We start from the raw sequence: 21,466 nt of genomic DNA on the forward strand, positions 1-21,466 counted from the left end.
TAAAAAAAAAAATTTTTTTAAGAGCTCTATTTCACTTTCCAGATGGTAACCCACAGTTAACAACTATGCTGAGTACTGAATGCGATGCCATCTGTGCAGCCTAGTGAGAAGTGGCTGCTCCGAGCATTATTTGTGGCACTCAGACACCTGGGAGAAGGAATGCCCCTGTAGTCAGAGACGTGAGCACGGCAGTCACCGGTTCTCAACACAGTGGCATCAGACTGTCGCTTTAAAGAGGATTCCCAGCTTGCATTAATAAAAAATTAAGGTAGGTTGGGCAGAGGGGGACACCACCCACTGCTATAAACCCTGGTGAGGAAAGGGGAACAATCTGTGAAACAAAGGCTAACTCAGGAGCGCCAACTGCCCACCTTTTGTTGATATATCTAAAAACACACCTTGCTCCAAAAAGGTGCACGGGGCTCAGTAAGAAACAGTTGCTCTGTGCAGTCTAGGCTGGGGCCCTGCCCGGCGGCCGCACTTTATTTTAAATCTGAGGGCTCTAGGTGACCGCTGGTTTCTGCACAGCACTGTTCCTAAGGCTGGTTTTCAGGTGGCGGCGCGGTCTTTAGCTACACTTGCCTGAAGCCGGGTAGCGGAGAGCAAGGACCCAGCCAGCGCGGCGCTAACTGTTCGGGGCAGCCACCCTGCGCGCCCTGAGCTTGCGTTCCGCGAAGAGAAAGAGCCGCCGTTCGCCACCGAGACCTCCCCCGGTCCTACAGCCTGCAGCTACAGCACGGCGACCTTGGCCTCAGTACCAGAGTATCCCCGCCCTTATATCGCGACCAGGAATATAAAACTATTTGGCGCTGCAAGTCATTGACACACATGAATACGAGACAAGACAAGGGGATCGCGGCTGTGGGCTTTGCTGGACCTTAAAAGATGCGAGATTACAAAAGAGGAGGGAGAGCTCAAACCAAACTGTCGATAGATGGGCCCCTTGATCTGGGCGCTATTGGGCAATACGTGCGGTCCCGCAACTCCGTCACAGGTCCCCAGAAAAGGGAAGCGCTAGAAAGCCGAGTACAGCCAAGCAAGACAATGCGGGCGCACACAATCCAGGCGCAACCAAGGGCAGAGCTGCCCCGCGGAGTCTCGATCTCCCCATCTGCAAAGCAGAGCGTTGGACTAGAGTATCTCCCCAAACTTCTATTAATCTAGAAGTCAACAATATTCCATGCTGGAGCTGCCCAGGGGTTTGAAACCGGAAAAAGAGAGGAAAGCGAGGGAAGACGACAGGGAGAAGGGAGGAGCCGGTGGGAGACCTGGAAAGAGAAGACAGGGGACGCCCGGAACAGGCTTGGCGGGTTTTCAACCTTCCTCCTCCTCCTACACCTGAGCTCTCACATTTGGGCCAAGACCCCGCGCCCATCAAATGGGAGCGCCAGTTAGCCAAGCTTCTCCCTCCAAGCCCCAGTTTCTTAGAAGCCATGGGCAGATGGTGAGCAGCACAATAATGCATGCCATGGATGGTAGGGGTAGTCGTCCTGGCTGGGGTCTCCAGCACAGGTGAGCGGACCTGGGACTCGGCAGGCCGTGGGACGGACCCAGGATGGGGACTGCGGAGCGCCCGCGTCTCAACCCGCGTGTCCTCGGCGGACTAACCCTAACTCCCCAACTTTGAGCAAGGGGAGGGGGTGTTTGCCCAAAAAAAATTTTTTTCTGAACTTTTCCCCCAACTCTGCCGTGGAGGCGGCACCGGAGGGGTGGTGCCTGCACCCTGATTCGCTGCCAGCTCCTGTCTGGAGACTCGGATTGGCGCGCGTGGTCCGGGGCCGGGAAGAGCGGGCGTGGGGGAGGGGAGTGGCCCTCCCCGCCCGCGGGATCTGCTCGCGCCGGGAGCGGGTTAATTTCAAATCGGGGGCTTGACTGCTCCTGGACGGTCACGTCCACTGTGCCCGCCCGCCGGCCCGCCAGTCCCGGTCCCGGCGTTTCCCTCGGGCACCCACCTCAGCGCGGCGTTTAAGGACCGACTGACGGCCCGACACGCGGGCTCCCGGGCCTGAGCGGGGAAGGGGTGCAGAGGCGTCCCCGCTCAGCCCCCATCGGCTCCAAGTGTGAGGTGAACTGACAGGTCAGCGGGGCGCAGAGGGGCGCAGCGCCGGGCCAGACTGGCACCGGGAGAGGGATCGGGAAGGCAGCGGCGGCCGTTTCCCGCCTCTCGCTCCGCCGGGGGCCGTGGAGGGAGGAGCCGAGATCCCGCGCAGAGGGGAGGGGGCGAGCGAGGGGGAGGGGCGGGGACGCCGTGGTTCCGGGCGCGGGTTTGCCCGCGCTCAAGCCCCGCGCTGCTCAAGGGGCGGCGCCGACCACGGGATGGCTTTCCGCGCCAAATTTTTAAATCGAAGGCGGAAGGTCCAGACCTGCCCCTGGCGCCGCCAGCCAATCGCAGGCCTGCAGCTAACGCTCTGATTGGTTGGGAATCGTTGCCCTAGAAACCGCGAGGATGCTGTCCGGGAACTGCCTGACTGGCGGCGCGCGTACTGGGCCCAAGGGGGAGGGGAATTGGCCAGGAGCGAGGGGAAGCCCTCAGGGCGCGGGAGCCGGTGGCGACTGTACCTGGTGGTTGCCTTGCTGAGCAAATGCAGCCTTCCATGGTAGGGTCCAGGATTGTGGCGTGAACTGGCCACCTGAATAGCAAGTACATAACTTTTTTTTTTAAGTCGCATCTTTAAGGAAGTCTTCAAAAAACAACAACAAAAGTTTTAATCGTAAGGCTCTCTTTAAATGCCCAGGAGCTTAAGGACTGAATTTGGAAGTTACCTATCAAGCTATTTCCCCAAGACTTTGCTGCTGATCCCATGCACGTGTGTGTCAAGGGAGAAATTCAAGCATCTAGATGTAGATTTTTATCCAGATATTTGGAGTTGCAGCTCCTTAGCCGGAACCTGGGCTCATGCGCTTGAGTCCGGAACTCTGATCTGTGAACAGGTGGGTGCTTGTGTTCGTTGGAGTCCATTCGGTGGGGACCGGAGAATGATTTGCCCTCTCTTAAGGTGGGCAAGGGCTGTCACTGGAATTTCTGTGGTTTGCCTGAAGTCTTACTGACGGCAGATCGGCTTGCTGAAGTAATTTACGGGCGTTTGATGGGAGTTCTCTGCCCTGTGGGGCTATCTCCGGTCGGGAATAAAATGTTAAGTGTAGTTTGTCAGTTTTCTTTACCTTAGCCTTTGTTTCAGCAGACTGTGGCGTCTCGTAATGAAAGGTATTTTCAACAGATCTCCTGCATTTTTCGTTAACTTTTTCTATTTTCTTTTTTTCTTTAAGGATATTAAACTTTTTAATTGGACTACCTGAACTACTTGAACCATCAGGATAAAGAACTCCAGATTTTTCATTTTTAAAGAAACTAAATGTATGAGAAATTTACAGAATGGAGAACGAAAAGGTACTTTTTTAGCTTCCATATTCATCCTTGCAGTTTTAAATGCAACATTATCCTGACTTTACTGCATAATTTTTCAGTATCCAAAATCTTACTAACACCACATTCTTTTTTGGTTAACCTCTATTAAAAACCTAGAAGGAAGGGAAATTTAATTTTTGAAGAGGGGAAAAGTTACCCAGGATTAATCTTTCCAGTTTTCAGTGATTTGGCAGAAGTTTCAGAGAGATAAGTAGAGAGAAAAGATATTTTTAAGAATAATAAAATTTGTTAGCTGCTTTATCATATTTCTGAGAATTCTTAAACTATAAGAATTCAGAAGGGGCATTTAACATGATTGGACATTGGATCTCTTGTTAAGATAATTTTCTACCAAATCACCAATTTCTTTTAACTACAGGGGCCACTGTCACTGGAGATATCTTGATTGATTTCTAAATATTGATAGGGTTAAAAAATGAAATATGCAAATTTTAGATGTAAACAAATAAGAGAACTGCTGTTGCTTCTGATGGTCAGAGGCAAAGGACAGCAGCCCTGAGAAAAATCCCGTTCTTGGATTGGAAGCTCTCAAGTGTACCATCTCGGTGCACTTACCTGCCATCCCAAGCATTTTCTTTAGAATAGATACAGATGGCAAGAATGTGTGAAGTCGCCAGTGGGCAAAAGTAGAAGAAACATAGTTTTCTTGAGTCTTAGGTATGTGGAGAAGGCAATGGCACCCCACTCCAGTACTCTTGCCTGGAAAATCCCATGGACGGAGGAGCCTGGTGGGCTGCAGTCCATGGGGTTGCTAAGAGTCGGACTGAGCAACTTCACTTTCACTTTTTACTTTCATGCATTGGAGAAGGAAATGGCAACCCACTCCAGTGTTCTTGCCTGGAGAATCCCAGGGACAGGGAGCCTGGTAGGCTGCCATCCATGGGGTCTCACAGAGTCGGACACAACTGAAGCGACTTAGCAGCAGCAGTCTTAGGTATAAACTGTTGTTAATTTACCCTCTTATGTCTCAGTGGCAGCCCAGCCTCTGCCAGGAACCAGCTTTGTGGTCTTGGGTTAACTAATTTTACTTCTCTGGGTTCCATTTTCTCCATCTGTAAAGTGAAAAGGGTAAATAAATATTCAATGAGCAGAATTTTCTGCTTGTAGCCACTCTGGATTTTGCTCCCCAGTGGATTTTGCTAACAAGTCTGACACAGGCTAGCCCTCGCCCTTGTTTCCTTGGCTCTCTGACTTTTCTTCATCAGTGGTATTTCACTGAGTACCCACTGCACGCCACTGTTGTGCTAGGTGTATACACAGGTGAATGACATATGGTTTCTGCCGTGGAGACCTTTACTTATTACAGTGTCATGAGTCAAAGTCACTCCAAGGAGTTTGGGGTCACTTAAAATTATCAGTCCTATTAAGGGAAGTAAAAGGTATATGGGAACTCTCTGGAGGATCTTTGCAACTCTAAATCTAAAATTATTTTAAAATAAAAAATTTAAAATTGTAAGTCTTAATGTTTTCTTTTTAAATTCTTGGAACATAAGATGAAAATTTTAAATCCATGCATTGTTGCAGAATTAAAAATGGGGAATTTAGCTGTTATGGACAAATGTCAAAGTGATCATTGGAATATAGTCACTAATTTAATCATCTCTACAACCTCACTGAGCATGTTTCCTAAGAACTGTTTCTATTTATACAATTCTTAGAGTCAAAAGCTATCTGATAAATCTTTTTTTAATACTGGATTTAATAATTTACTTGTTTTGAACCAGGAAAATCGCTTTTTCGAGCCACATAAAAGGGGACTGATGAAAACACCTCTGAAAGAATCCACTGCAGCAAATATAGTGTTGGCGGAGATCCAGCCTGACTTTGGCCCTTTGACCACACCCACCAAGCCCAAGGAGATCTCCCAGGGAGAACCGTGGACACCAACAGCCAACCTGAAAATGCTCATCAGTGCCGTGAGCCCTGAGATCCGCAACAGGGATCAGAAAAGGGGTTTGTTTGACAACAGAAACGGATTACCTGAGGTCAAAGACTGTTTACATGTAGGTTTGTTTGCAGAGGACTGGGTGGAAACTGGGGGGTTTGGGGAGCTAAGGGGGGGGGGTGGCTGTTGAGGAGGCACTATCAGTATAAAGTATCACCCCAGTCAGAGCACTGGAAAGGTTTGGACCCCATCAAATACAGCTCTGGGAAATCTAAACCTGTCACTTAATTATGAGCTTCTTCCCTTTCAGATCCTTCAGGCAGTTTATCCTGACTTCTCCCCACTTATCTTCCCAATTTTGCAGCCACTGAAGCAAACTATGTCTATGTGTTAGTCATTGAGCATTAATACCTCCAATAAATCTTTCTGAATAAGACATTATTTACATCTTTCTTTGTAGGAACACTTCTCTGGAGATGAATATGAGAAATCCCAACCCAGTCGAAAAGAGAAAAGTTTAGGATTGTTGTGTCATAAGTTTTTAGCTCGATACCCTAACTATCCCAACCCTGCTGTGAATAATGACATCTGTCTTGACGAAGTAGCGGAAGAACTTAGTAAGTATGCAAAGAGCTCGCTGAAAGGGTCAGTCATTAAAGGCAGTTCACAGACTGAGTCCTTCAGACCCACACTCCTTCTAGCCAGTGTTTGTAATGGCACAAGACTGCACGGAAATTATCCATCTGTCAAGCCCTATTAATTTCAGAATAACAGCATATAGTTCCCAGTCACATTTAAGTCTCAAAACAGAGGCAGAAAATCACAATGGAGATTGCTCTGACCGCACTGTGAAAGCTCCGAAGCTTTAAAGTAACGCAACATTGTTTTATGACTTATTTCACAAACAGCTACAACTCTGAACTTGCATCTTTTTTCTCATTGAGGAGCCAGGCTGCCAAATGCTTTCTTTACAGTTGACATGAGGATCAGCCTCTGGGCATGGGAGCCGGGCTTTAGCCCTCTCTGCCATTCAGCACTTTCTGAATGTTTTGTGGTTGCCAAAAGTTACTGTGTCCCCCTGCCCTCTTTTCCTCCTCTCTTCATGGACTCAAATCTAGTTAGAGCTAAAAAAGGAATCCGTGGCAAATGTAGGACACCTTTGGAGTCATGAAAATACTATGACCTGAATCTGTGAAGAGACATACAGGATATTTTAGTATATAGCTATCACCCCATGAAGAAAGTTTTGCCCTTCTAATACATGTTTATACGTATCAACTTTAAGAAATGCCATTTAGATTTCCTCTCTTCACATACACTTCCTTATAGCTATGGAGGGTGTACCATTTGATTTAGCAGCTATCTATGGATTACCTACTATGTGGCAGGCAATGTCATAGCAGCTGGGATAACATCAGTGGACAGAAAGAACAAAGTTCCTGCTCCTGTGGAACCTGCTTTCCAGTGGAGACAATAGACAGTATGCAAAGGACATAATAAGTGGGTAATTAGGATGTAAGAGGGTAATGTGTACTAAAGGAAAGCAAATGCAGACACAGGGCAGGCGGGAATCCAGAGTGCTAAGAGTGTGCTGCGCAATTTTAAACTTCATTTTAAATTAAGTAGTTAGGTCAGGCCTTGTTAGGAGCGTGACATCTGAGCAAGGACTCAAGAATGGAGGTGGGGAGCCATGAGGACATCTGGGAGAGGGAATCCAGCTAGAAGGAACAGCCTAGCACACAAAGGCCCTCTGGCAAGTTCCAGGAACCAAGGAATCTCAGCACCTTGTATCTATCATATAACAGTCATGTTTGTGTGTGTTGGGAATTAATATAAGAAATGGAGTGTAGAGTGTGGAATTTAGAGCTCTAAAGACTTAATTTTGCCACTTACTAGCTCTGTGCCTTAGGGTGAGCACCTTAGCCAGCCTGACCCTCTTATCGCCTCATCATTAAAGCATGGATAATAAGGAGAAGTTTCACCATGTAACCCACTCCCATGTTCTTGCCTGGGAAATCCCATGGACAGAGGAGCCTGGTGGGCTTTGGTCCATGGGGTCTCAAAGAGGTGGACACGACTTAGCAACTAACACTAACTTTCACACTCAGGATGGATTTTCTAGCTCCAAGTCACCCTTTGAGGAACTGCCTCATTTTGTACTGCTTTGTGTAAAAGTAAAGACTATTGTTAAAGAAATAAAAAAGCATGGATAATAATCACCTACCTCACAAGTTAGTGTAAAATCTTCTTAAACCTGTATGATGCATCAACGACCCTCAGTGAACCCCACCTTTCTGATCTATATGAACTGTTTGTACCTTTTGAGAGCAGGGACACGCCTTTCTCATCTTCATACTCTGGTTAGCTGTGCTGTGCTCAGTTGCTCAGTTGTGTTCAACTCTTTGTGACCCCGAGGACTGTAGCCCGCCAGGCTCCTCGATCCATGGGGATTCTCCAGGCAAGAATACTGGAGCAGGTTGCCATGCCCTCCTCCAGGGGATCTTCCCAACCCAGGTCGAACCCAGGTCTCCCACATTGCAGGCAGACTCTTTCCCATCTGAGCCACTAAAGTTATTTAATCCAGAACCTACGGACTAGGAATCCCTGGGAAAAGAAAGGTATTCAATTCTATCCACATTACAATATCTGATCCTAGTAAGGTGCCATTGCTTGTTCTCCGCAGATGTCGAGCGCCGACGCATTTATGATATCGTCAATGTCCTAGAAAGTCTACACATGGTGAGCCGGCTCGCCAAAAACAGGTACACGTGGCACGGGCGACACAACCTCAACCAGACCCTTGGGACTTTGAAAAGCATCGGGGAGGAGAACAAGTATGCCGAGCAGATGATGCTGATCAAAAGGAAAGAATATGAACAAGAGTTTGACTTTAGTAAGAGTTACAGTATAGAGGATCCCATCATCAAATCAAATGCTGGCCAGAATGGACACCCAGACATGTGTTTTGTCGAACTCCCTGGAGTGGAATTTCGGGCAGGTGAGAGCTGGTGTTGAAAAGCCCAGGTGGCAGGGAACCTCTTGGAGGTCTAGAGACCAGGTTCCTCAGGGGAACCTAGCTCAAAGCTACTGCTGCTTTTCATAGGAAAATCATGCATGTCGATGGGATCAGGTTGCGGTATTTTTAGCTTTGTTACTTTTGAAGGCACTTGTCCCTTCATGAATTTTAACTCTCTAATCCTCTTCCTTTTCCAAAGCCTCTGTAAACAGCCGCAAAGACAAGTCTTTAAGAGTGATGAGCCAAAAGTTTGTGATGCTGTTTTTGGTGTCAACGCCTCAGATAGTAAGCTTGGAAATTGCTGCCAAGATTTTAATTGGGGAGGACCATGTGGAAGATTTGGATAAAAGCAAGTTTAAAAGTAAGTGGCCCAACTGCCCTGGACTTTTGGACCTACTCTTAAATTACTTTCCAATACATTGGCTATATAAACAGATCATCTCTAGTTAGGCTTTTGTATCTTCACTTCTCCCCAGAATTCATGAAGATACTGCTTGAGCTAGCTTGTAGGATTCAAAGATATGTATATAGCTATTCTTACCTGACACTTATCTACCTCACTTGATACTGTAACATTGTTTCCATTTTACAGTGTCTGAAGTCTAAATAAGCAGTAAAGTGGGACTGGAACCCAAGTGTCTGTTCTCTCCACTGACTCTCATATTTGAGGGTATAAATAACTTCTAACACTGTCTCCAGAAGTGACCTGCAGCACAGTGGATTGGACATTTTGAAAGAGTGGTTTTATGGTGTCCCTTCTCTGCACTTACTGCCTTAGACAGTTTGCTTCCACAGTGACTTGGCTGGTCCAGGCAACCCAGCCTGTCTAGTGTGGTAGGCAAGGCTTGCTCTCTCTGCCCTGAAACCAAAGCCTGACACCCTGTCCTGTGTGTGGACAACGACCGTCAAGAGCAGTCCCAAGGGCTTTCTCCTGAGAGTCTGTCCCATAGCTAAGTGAGGAAAGTAACCTAACAGAGTAATTGCCCTTCTTTTTACATGCAGAAATGTTTATTTAAATATTGGATTTTCTTTCACGGCTACTGATTATTTCCAGTTCATAAAGAAAACTATTTTATTTCACTATGGAAAAAAAAAAAAGCATGATTTTAGCCAGAATATCTGCTCTATGTTGGGAAGAAATCATAGATTGGAGTCTTAAAACAGCTCTGCCCTTGCCTCTAGAAAAGACTTTGCAGGAACTGCCCCCCACACACACAGGAGCAGAGAGAAGGTGTAGAAGGCATTAGCTGACCTCCGAGCAGGGCATTAGGCTGGCCTAGACATGGATCTCTCAGGGGATGAGTTGACTGGTGACCCCAAGGCATAGCAGGGGAATGCCTGGGAGGTGTCATGCAGACCCCTTCCCATCCTTGTGAAGATGTACTGGTCCCATGAAAGTACTGAGACACCTCCAGTTTGATGGTGTCTCCATAAAGACAAAATGAGTAGAGATTAAGGCAGTAAGGCTAGCATTTGGCTTAGGAGATTTGTCATTTCAGAAAACACATCCCAATCCTACCGATGGGCAGCCTGCTTTCTCTGAGTCACCAGTTTTCAGCTCTCTATTTCACTGGTTAGTCACAGCCTTGGAAACTATTCCAGGAACTGCAGATGTGTAATTTGCTGAATCCCTAGGGAATTCAGAACCTTCTGGCATGGCTGTGAAGGCGGGACTTAATATGCAGCTTTGTACTACAAGCTGAAGTAAAGGCAGACTTCTGTAACAGAACTTTTCATGATATATAAGACTTATAGAATTAGCAGATCTATGCTTTGCCTATACATATGGACAGTATAAATGTTTATAAATTTTGATAGGTATAAAATTTTCCATGCTTGTGAAAAATACATTGATTTTCATAAACTATCACAAGCAGGAAAATGATTATTTCTATTTGTTCCTAAAATTCTGAATCCTCATTAGGAGATGCCCAGCAGTGGTAACTTTTTATTAGAAAATCTGTAACATGTTTCCCAATAGGGTGATTTCATTGAGTCATTTTTCCTTTTGTTTCAAAATCCAGTATCAGCAGTAATTGAGTCTCAATATTTAAAATGTTTTTTGTTTTCATTAAAGCAGTATTACTAGAATAACTCTAGAAAAGTCACTGATGGTTTTTCTCTGACATTGATGGTTAGGATAGCTCTTTGAGTGTACACTGTATACATGAAGTCCTTAGGAAGCAAAGTCCTTTGATCTTTCATTATTCCATTAAGTGATATATATACTTTTTTTTCCCCAGCAAAAATTAGGAGGTTGTATGATATAGCTAATGTTCTGAGCAGCCTGGATCTTATCAAGAAAGTTCATGTTACGGAGGAAAGAGGCCGAAAACCAGCTTTTAAATGGACAGGCCCAGAAATCAGTCCGAATCCCAGTGGTATGTATTTATTTCCTTTTATTCGTTGCTGCATTACTTTGAATTAGTGCACATTTGGAAATATCTTCCTTTCTCTTCCTACCCATACTCCCACATGGGAAGAGCATATATATAAGTGACTGAAAAGACAGAGATGAACACCAGTATGGAAAGTTTGGCCCTTGGTTCCATCAGCAACTCAAGGTCCATAACCATCACACCCGTGCAAGAGGCCGAGTCTGTGTGTAAAAGAATTTGACAAAGTTGAAACAGAGCCTGTGCATGTGGAGAATATGAAATGGATTCATTCCAGAATGAATAGTCTGTCTCCATCTCAACTCTGGGATTCTTACATTTTGTGTTCTACCGAGACCCCACACACAGAAGTTCTGGAAAATGGCAAGAACACAGGCCCCAGAAGCAGAGGGTTCCAGTCCCAACTCTGTCACTTATTCCAGCTGTGTGGCCTTGGGCAGGTGACTTCTCTAAGACTGTTTCCTCACCCCTAGTAGAAAGAACGAGTGCCTTTGCGAGGTTATTCCAGTTTTGGATATAACCTCAATGAGAGGTCCCTCAGTACAGGGATTTGGAGGACAGGCTCTGGGCTAGACTGATGAAGTTCATATCTCAGGCCCACGTTCTTCTACCTGAGAGACCCTGAACCAGTTAGTTAATGTCTGAAACGTCTCTGAGATGGGGGTGCATTTCCTGAGAAGTACCTGCCTGAGTTGTGGAGAATGTCTTAGGCTATTCAGGCTGCCACTACAGAGTACCATCGGCTCGGTGGCTGATAAACAATATATTTACTTCTCATAGTTCTGGAGGCTGCGGAGTCCAAGATCAAGGTGCTGGCAGACTCGGTGTCTGGTGAGAACCTGCTTTCTAGACTTTCTAGTCTTTTCATAGTAACCTCACATAGTGGAAGAAGACTAGAGAGCTCTGTGGAGTCCCTTTTATGAGAGCATTAATCCTATTCAAGAGGGTTCCGCCCTCATGAACATCTCCCAAAGGCCCCACCTCCCAGTACCATCACATTGGACATCAGGTTTCACCATGTGATTTTAGGGAGAAGGGATGGGGCAGGGGATGCAAACATTTAGTCCATAGCAGGGAGGGTCACCCTATTTCATCAGATGAAGTCTCCACTGATGCTGAGATACCCGATGTTTTATGTTTCAATAAGAAATAAAGACCACTGACACTCACCCTGAGAGGACACCACTGGTTATAAGATGACAAAGTCTTTCAGAGATGTTGAACTGAATTATTATCTCAGGATTCATTCAGAATAAGATGAACAGGGTTTTTTAGGTAAAGCCCTTGAAATGGTATCTGGCACATAGTAGGGACATAACTGTTGCCACTTTAATCAGAAATCATTTTAGAACCATTCCCAGGTGGCTCAGTGGTAAAGAACTCGTCTGCCAGTGCAGAGATGCCAGTTCGATCCCTGAGTCAGGAAGATCCCCTGGAGGATCCAGTATTCTTGCCTGGAGGATCCCTGTGAACAGAGGAACCTGGCGGGCTACAGTCCATAGGGTTGTACCGAGTTGGACATAACTGAGTGAGCGCGCATGCACTGACCTCATACCCCAGAAGGAGGCTGAACCACTCATGTTTTAACACACTGCCCTTTCCTGTTTCAGGTCTCAGCCCAGTCCTTCCTTTTGCTGCCTCTGATTTGGAAGCGAGGCAGTCTTCAAAAGAGAACTGTGCCAAAAACCTCTTTTCCACACGTGGGAAACCAAACTTCACTCGACACCCATCTCTCATCAGACTGGTAAAGAGCGTAGACAGTGACCGGAGAAAGATAAATTCTGCTCCCAGTAGCCCTATCAAAACCCACAAAGGTATGTTTCCTATCATGTCAGGGCTCTGCTTGAAAGAATCTCCCCTCATCTGACCTTTAGCTTCCTTGATCCCTCGGGACTTGCTAGAGAATTGTTTGTTTCCATAGTTCCAAACACACTTGAAGCCCAACTTACATATGAATTAAAGGATAAATGCGAATCATGGGGTTTATCGTTTAATTGCTGTGTGATTTGGGGGAGGGAGCAGTGCCTGTTTTCTTTCCTTTGACCTCAGTGATGTTTCATCAGTGTGAAGATTCATTCTTCTGCTTTGACCAACTCCCTCCCCCACCTTCTTTTTCTTTTACCAGCTGAGAGCACTCAGAATTCTGCACCTTTCCCAAGCAAAATGGCTCAGCTCGCAGCTATCTGCAAAATGCAGTTAGAAGAGCAATCCAGGTAGGTGGGCAACGCTCTTCAGTAACAGGATGCATTACTTTACGTTGCATCGTTAGGGTTATTTATTTCATGTAAGAATAGGCAATAACCTTGGAAACTGGTGACAGAATCTTCTCTGTAACTCATAATATGGAATCATTACAGAAACTGTCTGCTAGTTACATAAAAGCGTAGCTTCAATTTGGGGCAATGTAAAATAGTAGAACATTCTAGAGAACATGTGTTCCCATTGTCTCATGTTTTCAATCTTGTCTTTTAGTGAACCCAGAAAGAAAGTGAAAGTACAGCTGGCAGGATCTGGTTACTGCAAACCAGTGGCCCCTCTGGACACTCCAGCAAATGCTGAGCTAGAGATGACGGCACCGTCCCTAATCCAGCCCCTGGGGGTGGTCCCCCTCCTCGCCAGCCCATTGTCACCAGCAGTGCCTGTGATCCTACCTCAGACCCCTTCGGGCTCATCGTATACCATCTACTTGCAGCCTGCCCAGGCCCAAACTATAACGCCACCCCCAGGCCTGAGCCCCACGGTCTGCCCCACCACCTCTTCTAACACTATGAGATCAAAAGACTCCACTGATGCCACCGGCGAGAATGCAGACAGTGACGCCCCAGAGTCCAGTGCATCCACCAGGCCTGGAAGTTTGCTGCCGGAGCCAGAGAGACAAGGTGCAAAGAACCGAGAGAGGGAGCCAGCTGGAGAAAAAGGCTCCAAGAGGGCGAGCATGCTCGAGGATGGTGGCTCCAAAAAGAAATTTAAAGAAGACCTGAAAGCACCTGAAAATGTCTCCACAGTAAGTGCAGCCATGAACTGTGCAAAGCTTTAGGTACTCCCCAGTTAATCAGGAGGGACTCTGCTGGCATGTGAAATTTACCAGAGCAAAGAACAGTCTCCCAGAAAACAGGGAACTGTTCCTTAGCGTCCCATAATCCAAACAAGGCTTCAAGCAGCTAATCCCCCAACTGGGATGGCGGCAGGGGCATTTTTAACCTTTGGAGGAAGGGATTATCCGCTCTCTTTTTAAAGCACTGTGGGTGGTTGTCCTTAAGTCCATTTCTCTGTCCCACACTGGAATGCAAACACCTGCCATGAAAGTCTTAAATAATTTACAAGCAGACGTGACCCCACATGAATGGATAGATGCATAGAGTTCCTCTAACTCCTGCTTTCTGAGTCATTACTTGATATTTGTTTGACGTCATGCAACCGGCATCTGTGGCCTAGCAGAGAAATGGCTCCCCCAACTGTTTTTACTTTCTACGTCAAATTTAAACCAAAATTTCCATGTTGTGCAAATAGAAAAATCAGACTTAGCTTGGCAAGGTTTAGGGTATTTGATGCATTGGTTTCTAGATGTTTTGATGTTCTAGACAGTTTTTTTTCCTGGATGGAGTTTAATTCAGGAAGGAAAGAACATGTATTGGCTGCCTACCCACATACTAGATGGCAGAAGTGTTAGGCGCTTTTGCATACGTTCTCTTTTTCCACTCTCGGGACAATTGTATATGAAAGACAGCATCACCAGATAAACAAACCTCACTAAACATGGAAGCAGAAGTTAATCTCTCATTTTGTCCCTGCTGTTAACTCAGGTTATTTCACTTCTCTACATCTTGTTTTCCCACATCTATAAAGAATTTGTTCTGCCAGTTTTTCCTGATTGTCCACCGGGTACGAAGCACTTGTGCTCTGGATCAAATCAGCACCTGCCTTTGGGGATGATTGCTTTTGAGCACTTGCCCCAGGGCCATCTTACAGTTTTTGTGAGGTTAAGTGAATTTATTACATGATGGTATATATAAAGGGGTTTGTGATCCTTTCAAGGCACTGTAGAAGCTGACGGGTATTATCTGTAACTGTTGTTATTAAGGAGGCTTTAGAGTCTGTCAGATCTTCCCTGAGGATGGCCTCATGGTAACCATTCAAAACATCCATTATCTTAGCATAGTATCATTTTGCATTTAATACACACGCTAGGGGGAAAATCACAAGGCTTCAGCTTGATTTGATTTTCTGGGAGGTCCGTAATCTCTTTGAGGCAATGAGTATGATTTAATAATGGTCTCCTGTTGCTCACTTAGTTATTCAGGATTAGGGTTTTCACTGGATAGATTCCTCACACCCCCTGCTCTTTTTTCCATCTCTGACTTCATTTTGACCATTTCTTTTTAGCATGGACTGAGCAGAGCAAAGAAAGGGAGAGATTCAGGTGTTAATTAATTCATTCAACAAACACTTACTGAGAATCTACACTTCTAGGGGTGGAGAGAAGAGAGAATACAAACACACACAAGCATATCAGGTAGTGAATAGTAAGAAATATAGTGAAAACAAAAGAGGACGGTGTCCTGGGAACAGGGGTGGGAGCGCTGATATACAGTCTGGGCGAGAAGATGTACAAGTGGCAATATGTCAAATTATTTTCATCCTGCCACTTTAATAGTTCTAATTTTAAAAAAGGGATTGGCATTATAGATGAAACAATTTTGTGATGAATATAGTTTATAGGAAAAGGAAAAGTAATTATTATTAGAGTTTTGCTGGAGATTTGAAGAGAGTTAAACCAGAAAACATTGTACTGTAAGATGCCAAAGAGCAGCTATTGGTAAAACACCTAAATCTACCCCTTGAAAATTTTCTATTCCTGAAGCCTTCAAGGAACCTGCTAGTAAAGATATTGAACAGAACCAAGCATCTAAGAAACAAAATTGAAAGTTTTTGGTACCCCTTAGCACTGGGGATTCTGACCAGACCTATTAACAGCTAGATCAAAGCATAGGCCGTTGTTCTGACAGTGGTGAGAAGAAAGATCTGCAGGGAGATGAAAGGTGGGCCTCTGGTTTACAAGAGCTGCTTTTCGCTTTTACCAATCCTGTTCCTGGTAAGACCGCTCAGACTTTGCAGGTGGTGGCTCAGCCACCCATGTAGGCTCTGTTGGAAAAGTACCGTGATGGCGTGCTGCAGACACCCACAGCCCAACACTCTGGCCATTTCCGTATGGAATGTAACTTTATTCCCTACAGCTTTTTCTGCATGATATTTGGACATCTCATGAATTAATCAGTTCTCTTATCTGTCATTTTTGAAAGCTGGTACCCTGCCTTTTCATTTGTATATTATAAGAGTGTTTGCTTGGTATCATTGGATCCTAAAGTACTAAGGGGAAAAAAGATCTATAGTTCTATAATTCCTTTATTCCAAATCGGGAATCAGCAAACTTTTCTGTACAGGACTATAGCCCGTCAGGCTCCTCTGTCCATGGAATTCTCCAGACAAGAATACTGTAGTAGGTTGCCATTTCTATCTCCAGGGGATCTGCCTGACCCAGGAATTGAACCCGCATCTCCTGCACTGCAGGTAGTCTCTTGTATTTCAGGCAGATTCTCTACCAGCTGAGCCACAAGGGAAGCTTTCTGTAAAGGGCCAGAGAGTAAATGCTTTTCACTCTGTGGCCCATATGGTTTCTGTTACACCTATTCAACTCTGCCACTGTAAAAAAATTTAAAAAAATAGGAATGCATCTGCAGACAGTATGTAAATGCATGGCCATGGCTATGTTCCAGTACAATTTTATTTGCAAAAACAGCCAAGAGGCTATATTTTGGGCCTGTGGTTTGACATTCCCTTTCTCTAAATCAACATTTCTTAACATGTTTTTTTTTTTTTCCCTTAAATGCTAATACTACCAAACATTTAGTTGCTGAATAGCCTGGGAAATGTTACATGATGAACACTCTCTTAGAGATTCACATTGTATGCCATCATGAAAGTCCCTTAGAAATTCTGTCATAAAGATTCCATTTTCCTCTGTTGAATTCAGCATTTCCCCAAACATGATTTAACTATGATTCAAGTAGTACCTGCTTGCATCCCATAGAAAGAACTAGAGTCCCTCAGAAACACCATCCCACGTAATTCAAGGACAATCAGATAATAACACAGCAGTGCCCCTATGGTGTCCAGCTGCGTTCAGCTTGTTCTGACACCACCACTTCATACCAAGAAGTCTGGAAGCAGACTTAGGACGTTGAGGGTGGTGAGAAGTGCTAGGTAAATCCTGCCCTTAAGCAGACTCAGTGCTAACTTTAGGACACTTCCTAAGACCCCAGCTGGCATTTAAGAAACATGTGGTTATTCAGGACAACTGTTGGGATGGGAAGGAGGGATACTGTCTTCAAAGAGCCATAGAGCTGGCCTGCCCATGGCCCATACCACTGGAGGCTTTGGTCTGATGAGACAAACAACCACCAAGGGATATTAGTCTCAGAAGAGGCACATGGTCATTTTTCTTGTTTTTGTTCAGTCGCTCACTTGTGTCCGACTCTTTGCAACCCCATGGACTGCAGCACGCCAGGATTCTCTGTCCTTCACCATCTCCCAGAGCTTGCTCAAATTCATGTCCATCGAGTCGGTGATGCCATCCAACCATCTCGTCCTCTGTCTTCCACTTCTCCTCCTGCCTTCAACCTTTCCCAGCATCAGCGTCTTTTCTAATGAGTCAGCTCTTCGCATCAGGTGGCCAAAGTATTGGAGCTTCACCTTCAGCATCAGTCCTAATGAATATTCAGGATTGATTTCTTTTAAGATTGACTTGTTTGTCTCACCATAAAGAAGGCTGAGCGCCTTCTTTGGGAGAAGGAAAGGATGGGAGAGTGAAGTGATTAAAGGCCTGCCTTCCTTGCAAACCCAGGAAGACTGCTTAAGGGACTCTCAAGAGTCTGCTCCAACACCAAAAGTTCAAAAGCATCAATTCTTTGGTGCTCAGCCTTCTTTATGGTCCAGGTCTCACATCCATACATGACTACTGGGAAGACCATAGCTTTGACTAGACAGACCTTTGCGGGCAAAGTGATGTCTCTGCTTTTTAATATGCTGTCTAGGTTTGTCATAGCTTTTCTTCCAAGGAGCAAGCGTCTTTTAATTTCATGGCTACAGTCACCATCTACAGTGATTATGAAGCCCAAGAAAATAAAGTCTGTCACTGTTTCCATTGTTTCTTTCTGTATTTGTGTGTAAAATAAACCCTTCCTCTTTGTTTTCTAGACCTTGTTCCCATCAGGATACCTAATCCCTCTCACCCAGTGCTCAACCCTGGGGGCAGAGTCCATTCTGTCTAGTAATGAAAACTCAGGTACACTTTCCCCAAATCACAGGATCTACAGCTCCCCGATTGCAGGTGAGTGTACTTAAAAACATCTTTCAAACACAGTCATTCTCAAGCTCACTCAAGCCTTATATACTTCTTGGACAAATGCCTGTGCTTTTAAGATAGTCTCCTGCCTTTTCCTTCCAGGTGTTATTCCAGTGACATCATCTGAACTCACTGCTGTTAATTTTCCCTCTGTTCAAGTAACACCTTTGAAGCTAATGGTCTCACCAACTTCCATGGCAGCCGTCCCTGTCGGGAACAGCCCGGCTCTCTCTTTGAGCCACCCAGTTCCCATCCAGAACCCGAGCTCAGCCATTGTAAACTTCACCCTGCAGCACTTGGGCCTCATCTCCCCTGGTGTGCAGGTGTCAGCCAGCCCTGCACCCGGAACCGTTGCCGTGTCGCCAAGAATAGAGGCTGTTAGTGTCACACCCGAAAATGCAGGCGCTCAGCAAGGAAGGGCCACCAAGTGTGACGCATCCATCCTGAGCCAGAACCAAACAAACGGACAATCATTTGCAGGGACAGGGGCACAACAGGTGAGAGTGTGTCCATTCATTGATGTTTTTTTCTTAAGTCCCAAATATCAGTATCATGGGAGACTCACTTTTGCTTTCGGACAAGGAAAGGATGGGAGAAGGAAATGCTTAAAGGCCTGCCTTCCTTGTAAATCCAGCAAGAGTGCTCAACGAGTCCAGATTATGGGATTATCATGAGCTTTTTGTTTCCCCTTGAAAAAAATAGTTGAGCATGTGGAACTCAGGCAGGCTCACTTAGCAGATTTCAGGGCGTTCAAGGTTCCCATCATGTGACGCGTCCTTCCAGTTCACTCTGGGTCTGACTTTTCTCCGTTCCTCTCTTTCCAATCAGCCTGTTCCTGTGACACCCAAAGGGTGCCAGCCAGTGGCCGAAAGCTTCTTCCGTACTCCAGGTGGACCAACAAAGCCAACAGGCTCCACCTGCATGGATTTTGATGGTGCTAATCACACCTCCATAGGAACTCTCTTCATCCCACAGCGAAAACTGGAAGTCTCAACGGAGGACGTCCATTAATTGACGTATTTGGCTTCGTTTCATCTTCTGAAGAGTTGTTTAACAGAAAAGATGGCCTCAGACTGATTTGGAGAACACGTTCTCTGAAAATACTGTAAATATGTTGAGGGTTTACTTATTTGCAAAACAGACACTTATTTTCATACTTAAATATATATATATCCACACAGGCATATAAATATATATTTGTATTAAGCTAAGTTCAGCCATCAGTCCTACAAAATAAAATGTTGAACTAAGGTATATTAACTTCTGGGGGAAGGGGTTCGTTTTTTCAGCTGTGCCTATCCTATGATGCCAAGTAACTGTGTTAAAGTTTACTTCCCTTTGGGTGAACCTGTGACAGGCCTAACACAGCACTCTCTTCAACTTTGCACAAAGGAAATGCTGTGATGTATAATGTGTTTTTAAATGGGAGGACTGTAGCTATATTTTTTTTGTAATTTCTTTCCACTGTCGTTCCTGTATGTCTTTTTGTAAAGTTCGCAACAATCCTTAATCAAGTCTATGGAAAAATTATTTATAAAATGCATTTTTAATCATAAGTTGTTCAAATTAAAACTTTTCTAAAATGTATTGAACATCTTCATTTGGCCTGTTGGAAGAAAGCCTTGGTATGGAGCATGCATCCTGGTTCCCCCTAGATATGCCAAGCTTATCCCCCAAGTTCTTCCCCTCTTTTGATCCTGCATATCGCTCCACTTTTACAGAAGTGACAGTGGCTTCAGAGAAGCCGCTGCTTGGCCAAGGACAGCCAGCTTAGTCATGTGTGCTTTCCACCACACCCTGGGAAGCTGGAAATGAGAGGTGGGAGCTGGGGTGCTCCCTGCCCTGCCCTGGCATGGCCAGCCTCCACCCCGCCTCCCACTGTCAAGAGAAGAGAGGCTGCAGCTACAGTCCTCTTGCCGAACGGCCCAGCTCCAGGGATGGGCAAATAGGATTCTGATTTCGAATCCTATACACACAATGAATTACCACATGAAACCCTCCATGAGCTTCAAGAGAAGGAATGAGCTACAATGTGTTCAGCATGCATTTTCTTGATCCTCTGGTTATGTGACGAATTGTACCTTAAGAATTGACACGTGCCTTCTCTGGTTGGGGTTCTTAAAGGATCATCATAATATCTATTTCCTGCATGTTTACTACGGGCCAGGCATCACCCTACATATTTTAAAGGCATTACCTCTACAGGCTAGTATGACAAGTTCACTGAGGCTATCAGAGATTCAAGCAGCAAGTCCAGGGTCACACTGCAAGTTTATGCAAGGACTTAACCCATGTCTTTATCCATTTATTACCCATCTGCCTCCAGACGCATGCCCAGCAGCTCTAGGAGAACCAGGCACATCATTTCAGGGTAATCTGAATGGTTACAAACTCACTCCTTTCAAATACATTTTGTTTGAACAACCAAGTACAGCTAAGAGGGCAGATTTTCTTTCATTTTTAAATTTTTATTGGAGTATAGTTGACCTCCAATATTGTATTAGTTTCAGGTGTATAGCAAATATCAGTTATACATACACAATGTTCAGTCGCTAAGTCATGCCCAACTCTCATTCCTTCCAATGAATATTCATCCATGACACCTTGACTACAGCCTTATAAGAAAATCCATCTAAGCCATTCCCAGACTCCTGACCCACAGAAGCTAAGAGATAATAAATTCACACTGTTTGAAGACACTAAGTTTGCAGTGATATTGTCATGCAGCAATAGATAACCGACACAGCTACATAACCCACTGATCTTCACAAATGTCTTCTTCCAGTTTATCTTATTATTGTTCACTGGTTTTATAGGCATTCATAGAAACAAACATCACTGGGATATGGAAACCGCAAAGGGTTTCATGGGAGAATCACTCTCCATTTTTAAAGCTGGAAGCAACTTTAAAGATGCCAGATAGTAGAGTGGACAAAGTTACCTGCCCAGCACGAAATTTCTTCCTCAAACTGCCTCCTGAATTTCTTCTTAAGGAATTACTGGGTGGAGCCCAGCGGACTGTAACTGGGGTTCCCAACTCATATCGAATAAGAGCAGGCTTGTCACCCAGTCTAAACCAACCTCCTTGGAATCTGATATTCACTTCATCCTTGCAGTAGCATTCTTACTACTCTGTCCCCACCACAAGACTGTTGCTGGGGTTCCTGCTTCCCAGCCTCTGGAAAAGCCATGACACCTGCTGGAGTTCAAGCCTGATTTTCAGTCATCTGCTGATTCTGCACATCTTCGCTATCCTTCCAAGAAATTTCCTTTGCTACAAGTTGCTGATCACACCTGTGACTGGCAAACAAAGGGCCCTTGCCAAATCACAGAGTGAAAC

General features: G+C 45.2%; 1 protein-coding gene across 1 annotated transcript; it reads left to right on the forward strand.

Moving 5' to 3' along the window:
- The first annotated feature begins 2,996 nt into the window (after nucleotides 1–2,996).
- On the forward strand, nucleotides 2,997–19,713 carry E2F8 (E2F transcription factor 8). Its single transcript, XM_040255677.1, has 12 exons — nucleotides 2,997–3,388; nucleotides 5,152–5,430; nucleotides 5,773–5,929; nucleotides 7,996–8,310; nucleotides 8,528–8,689; nucleotides 10,572–10,709; nucleotides 12,335–12,538; nucleotides 12,850–12,937; nucleotides 13,197–13,728; nucleotides 17,979–18,111; nucleotides 18,229–18,623; nucleotides 18,955–19,713. The coding sequence occupies exons 1-12, from the start codon at nucleotides 3,374–3,376 to the stop codon at nucleotides 19,135–19,137; spliced, it is 2,601 nt and encodes an 866-aa protein (XP_040111611.1). The 5' UTR covers nucleotides 2,997–3,373; the 3' UTR covers nucleotides 19,138–19,713.
- The last annotated feature ends 1,753 nt before the right edge of the window (nucleotides 19,714–21,466 follow it).

Source organism: Oryx dammah, unplaced genomic scaffold (genome assembly GCF_014754425.2).
Source record: "Oryx dammah isolate SB20612 unplaced genomic scaffold, SCBI_Odam_1.1 HiC_scaffold_15, whole genome shotgun sequence".
In the NCBI taxonomy this organism is placed as follows: Eukaryota; Metazoa; Chordata; class Mammalia; order Artiodactyla; family Bovidae; genus Oryx; species Oryx dammah.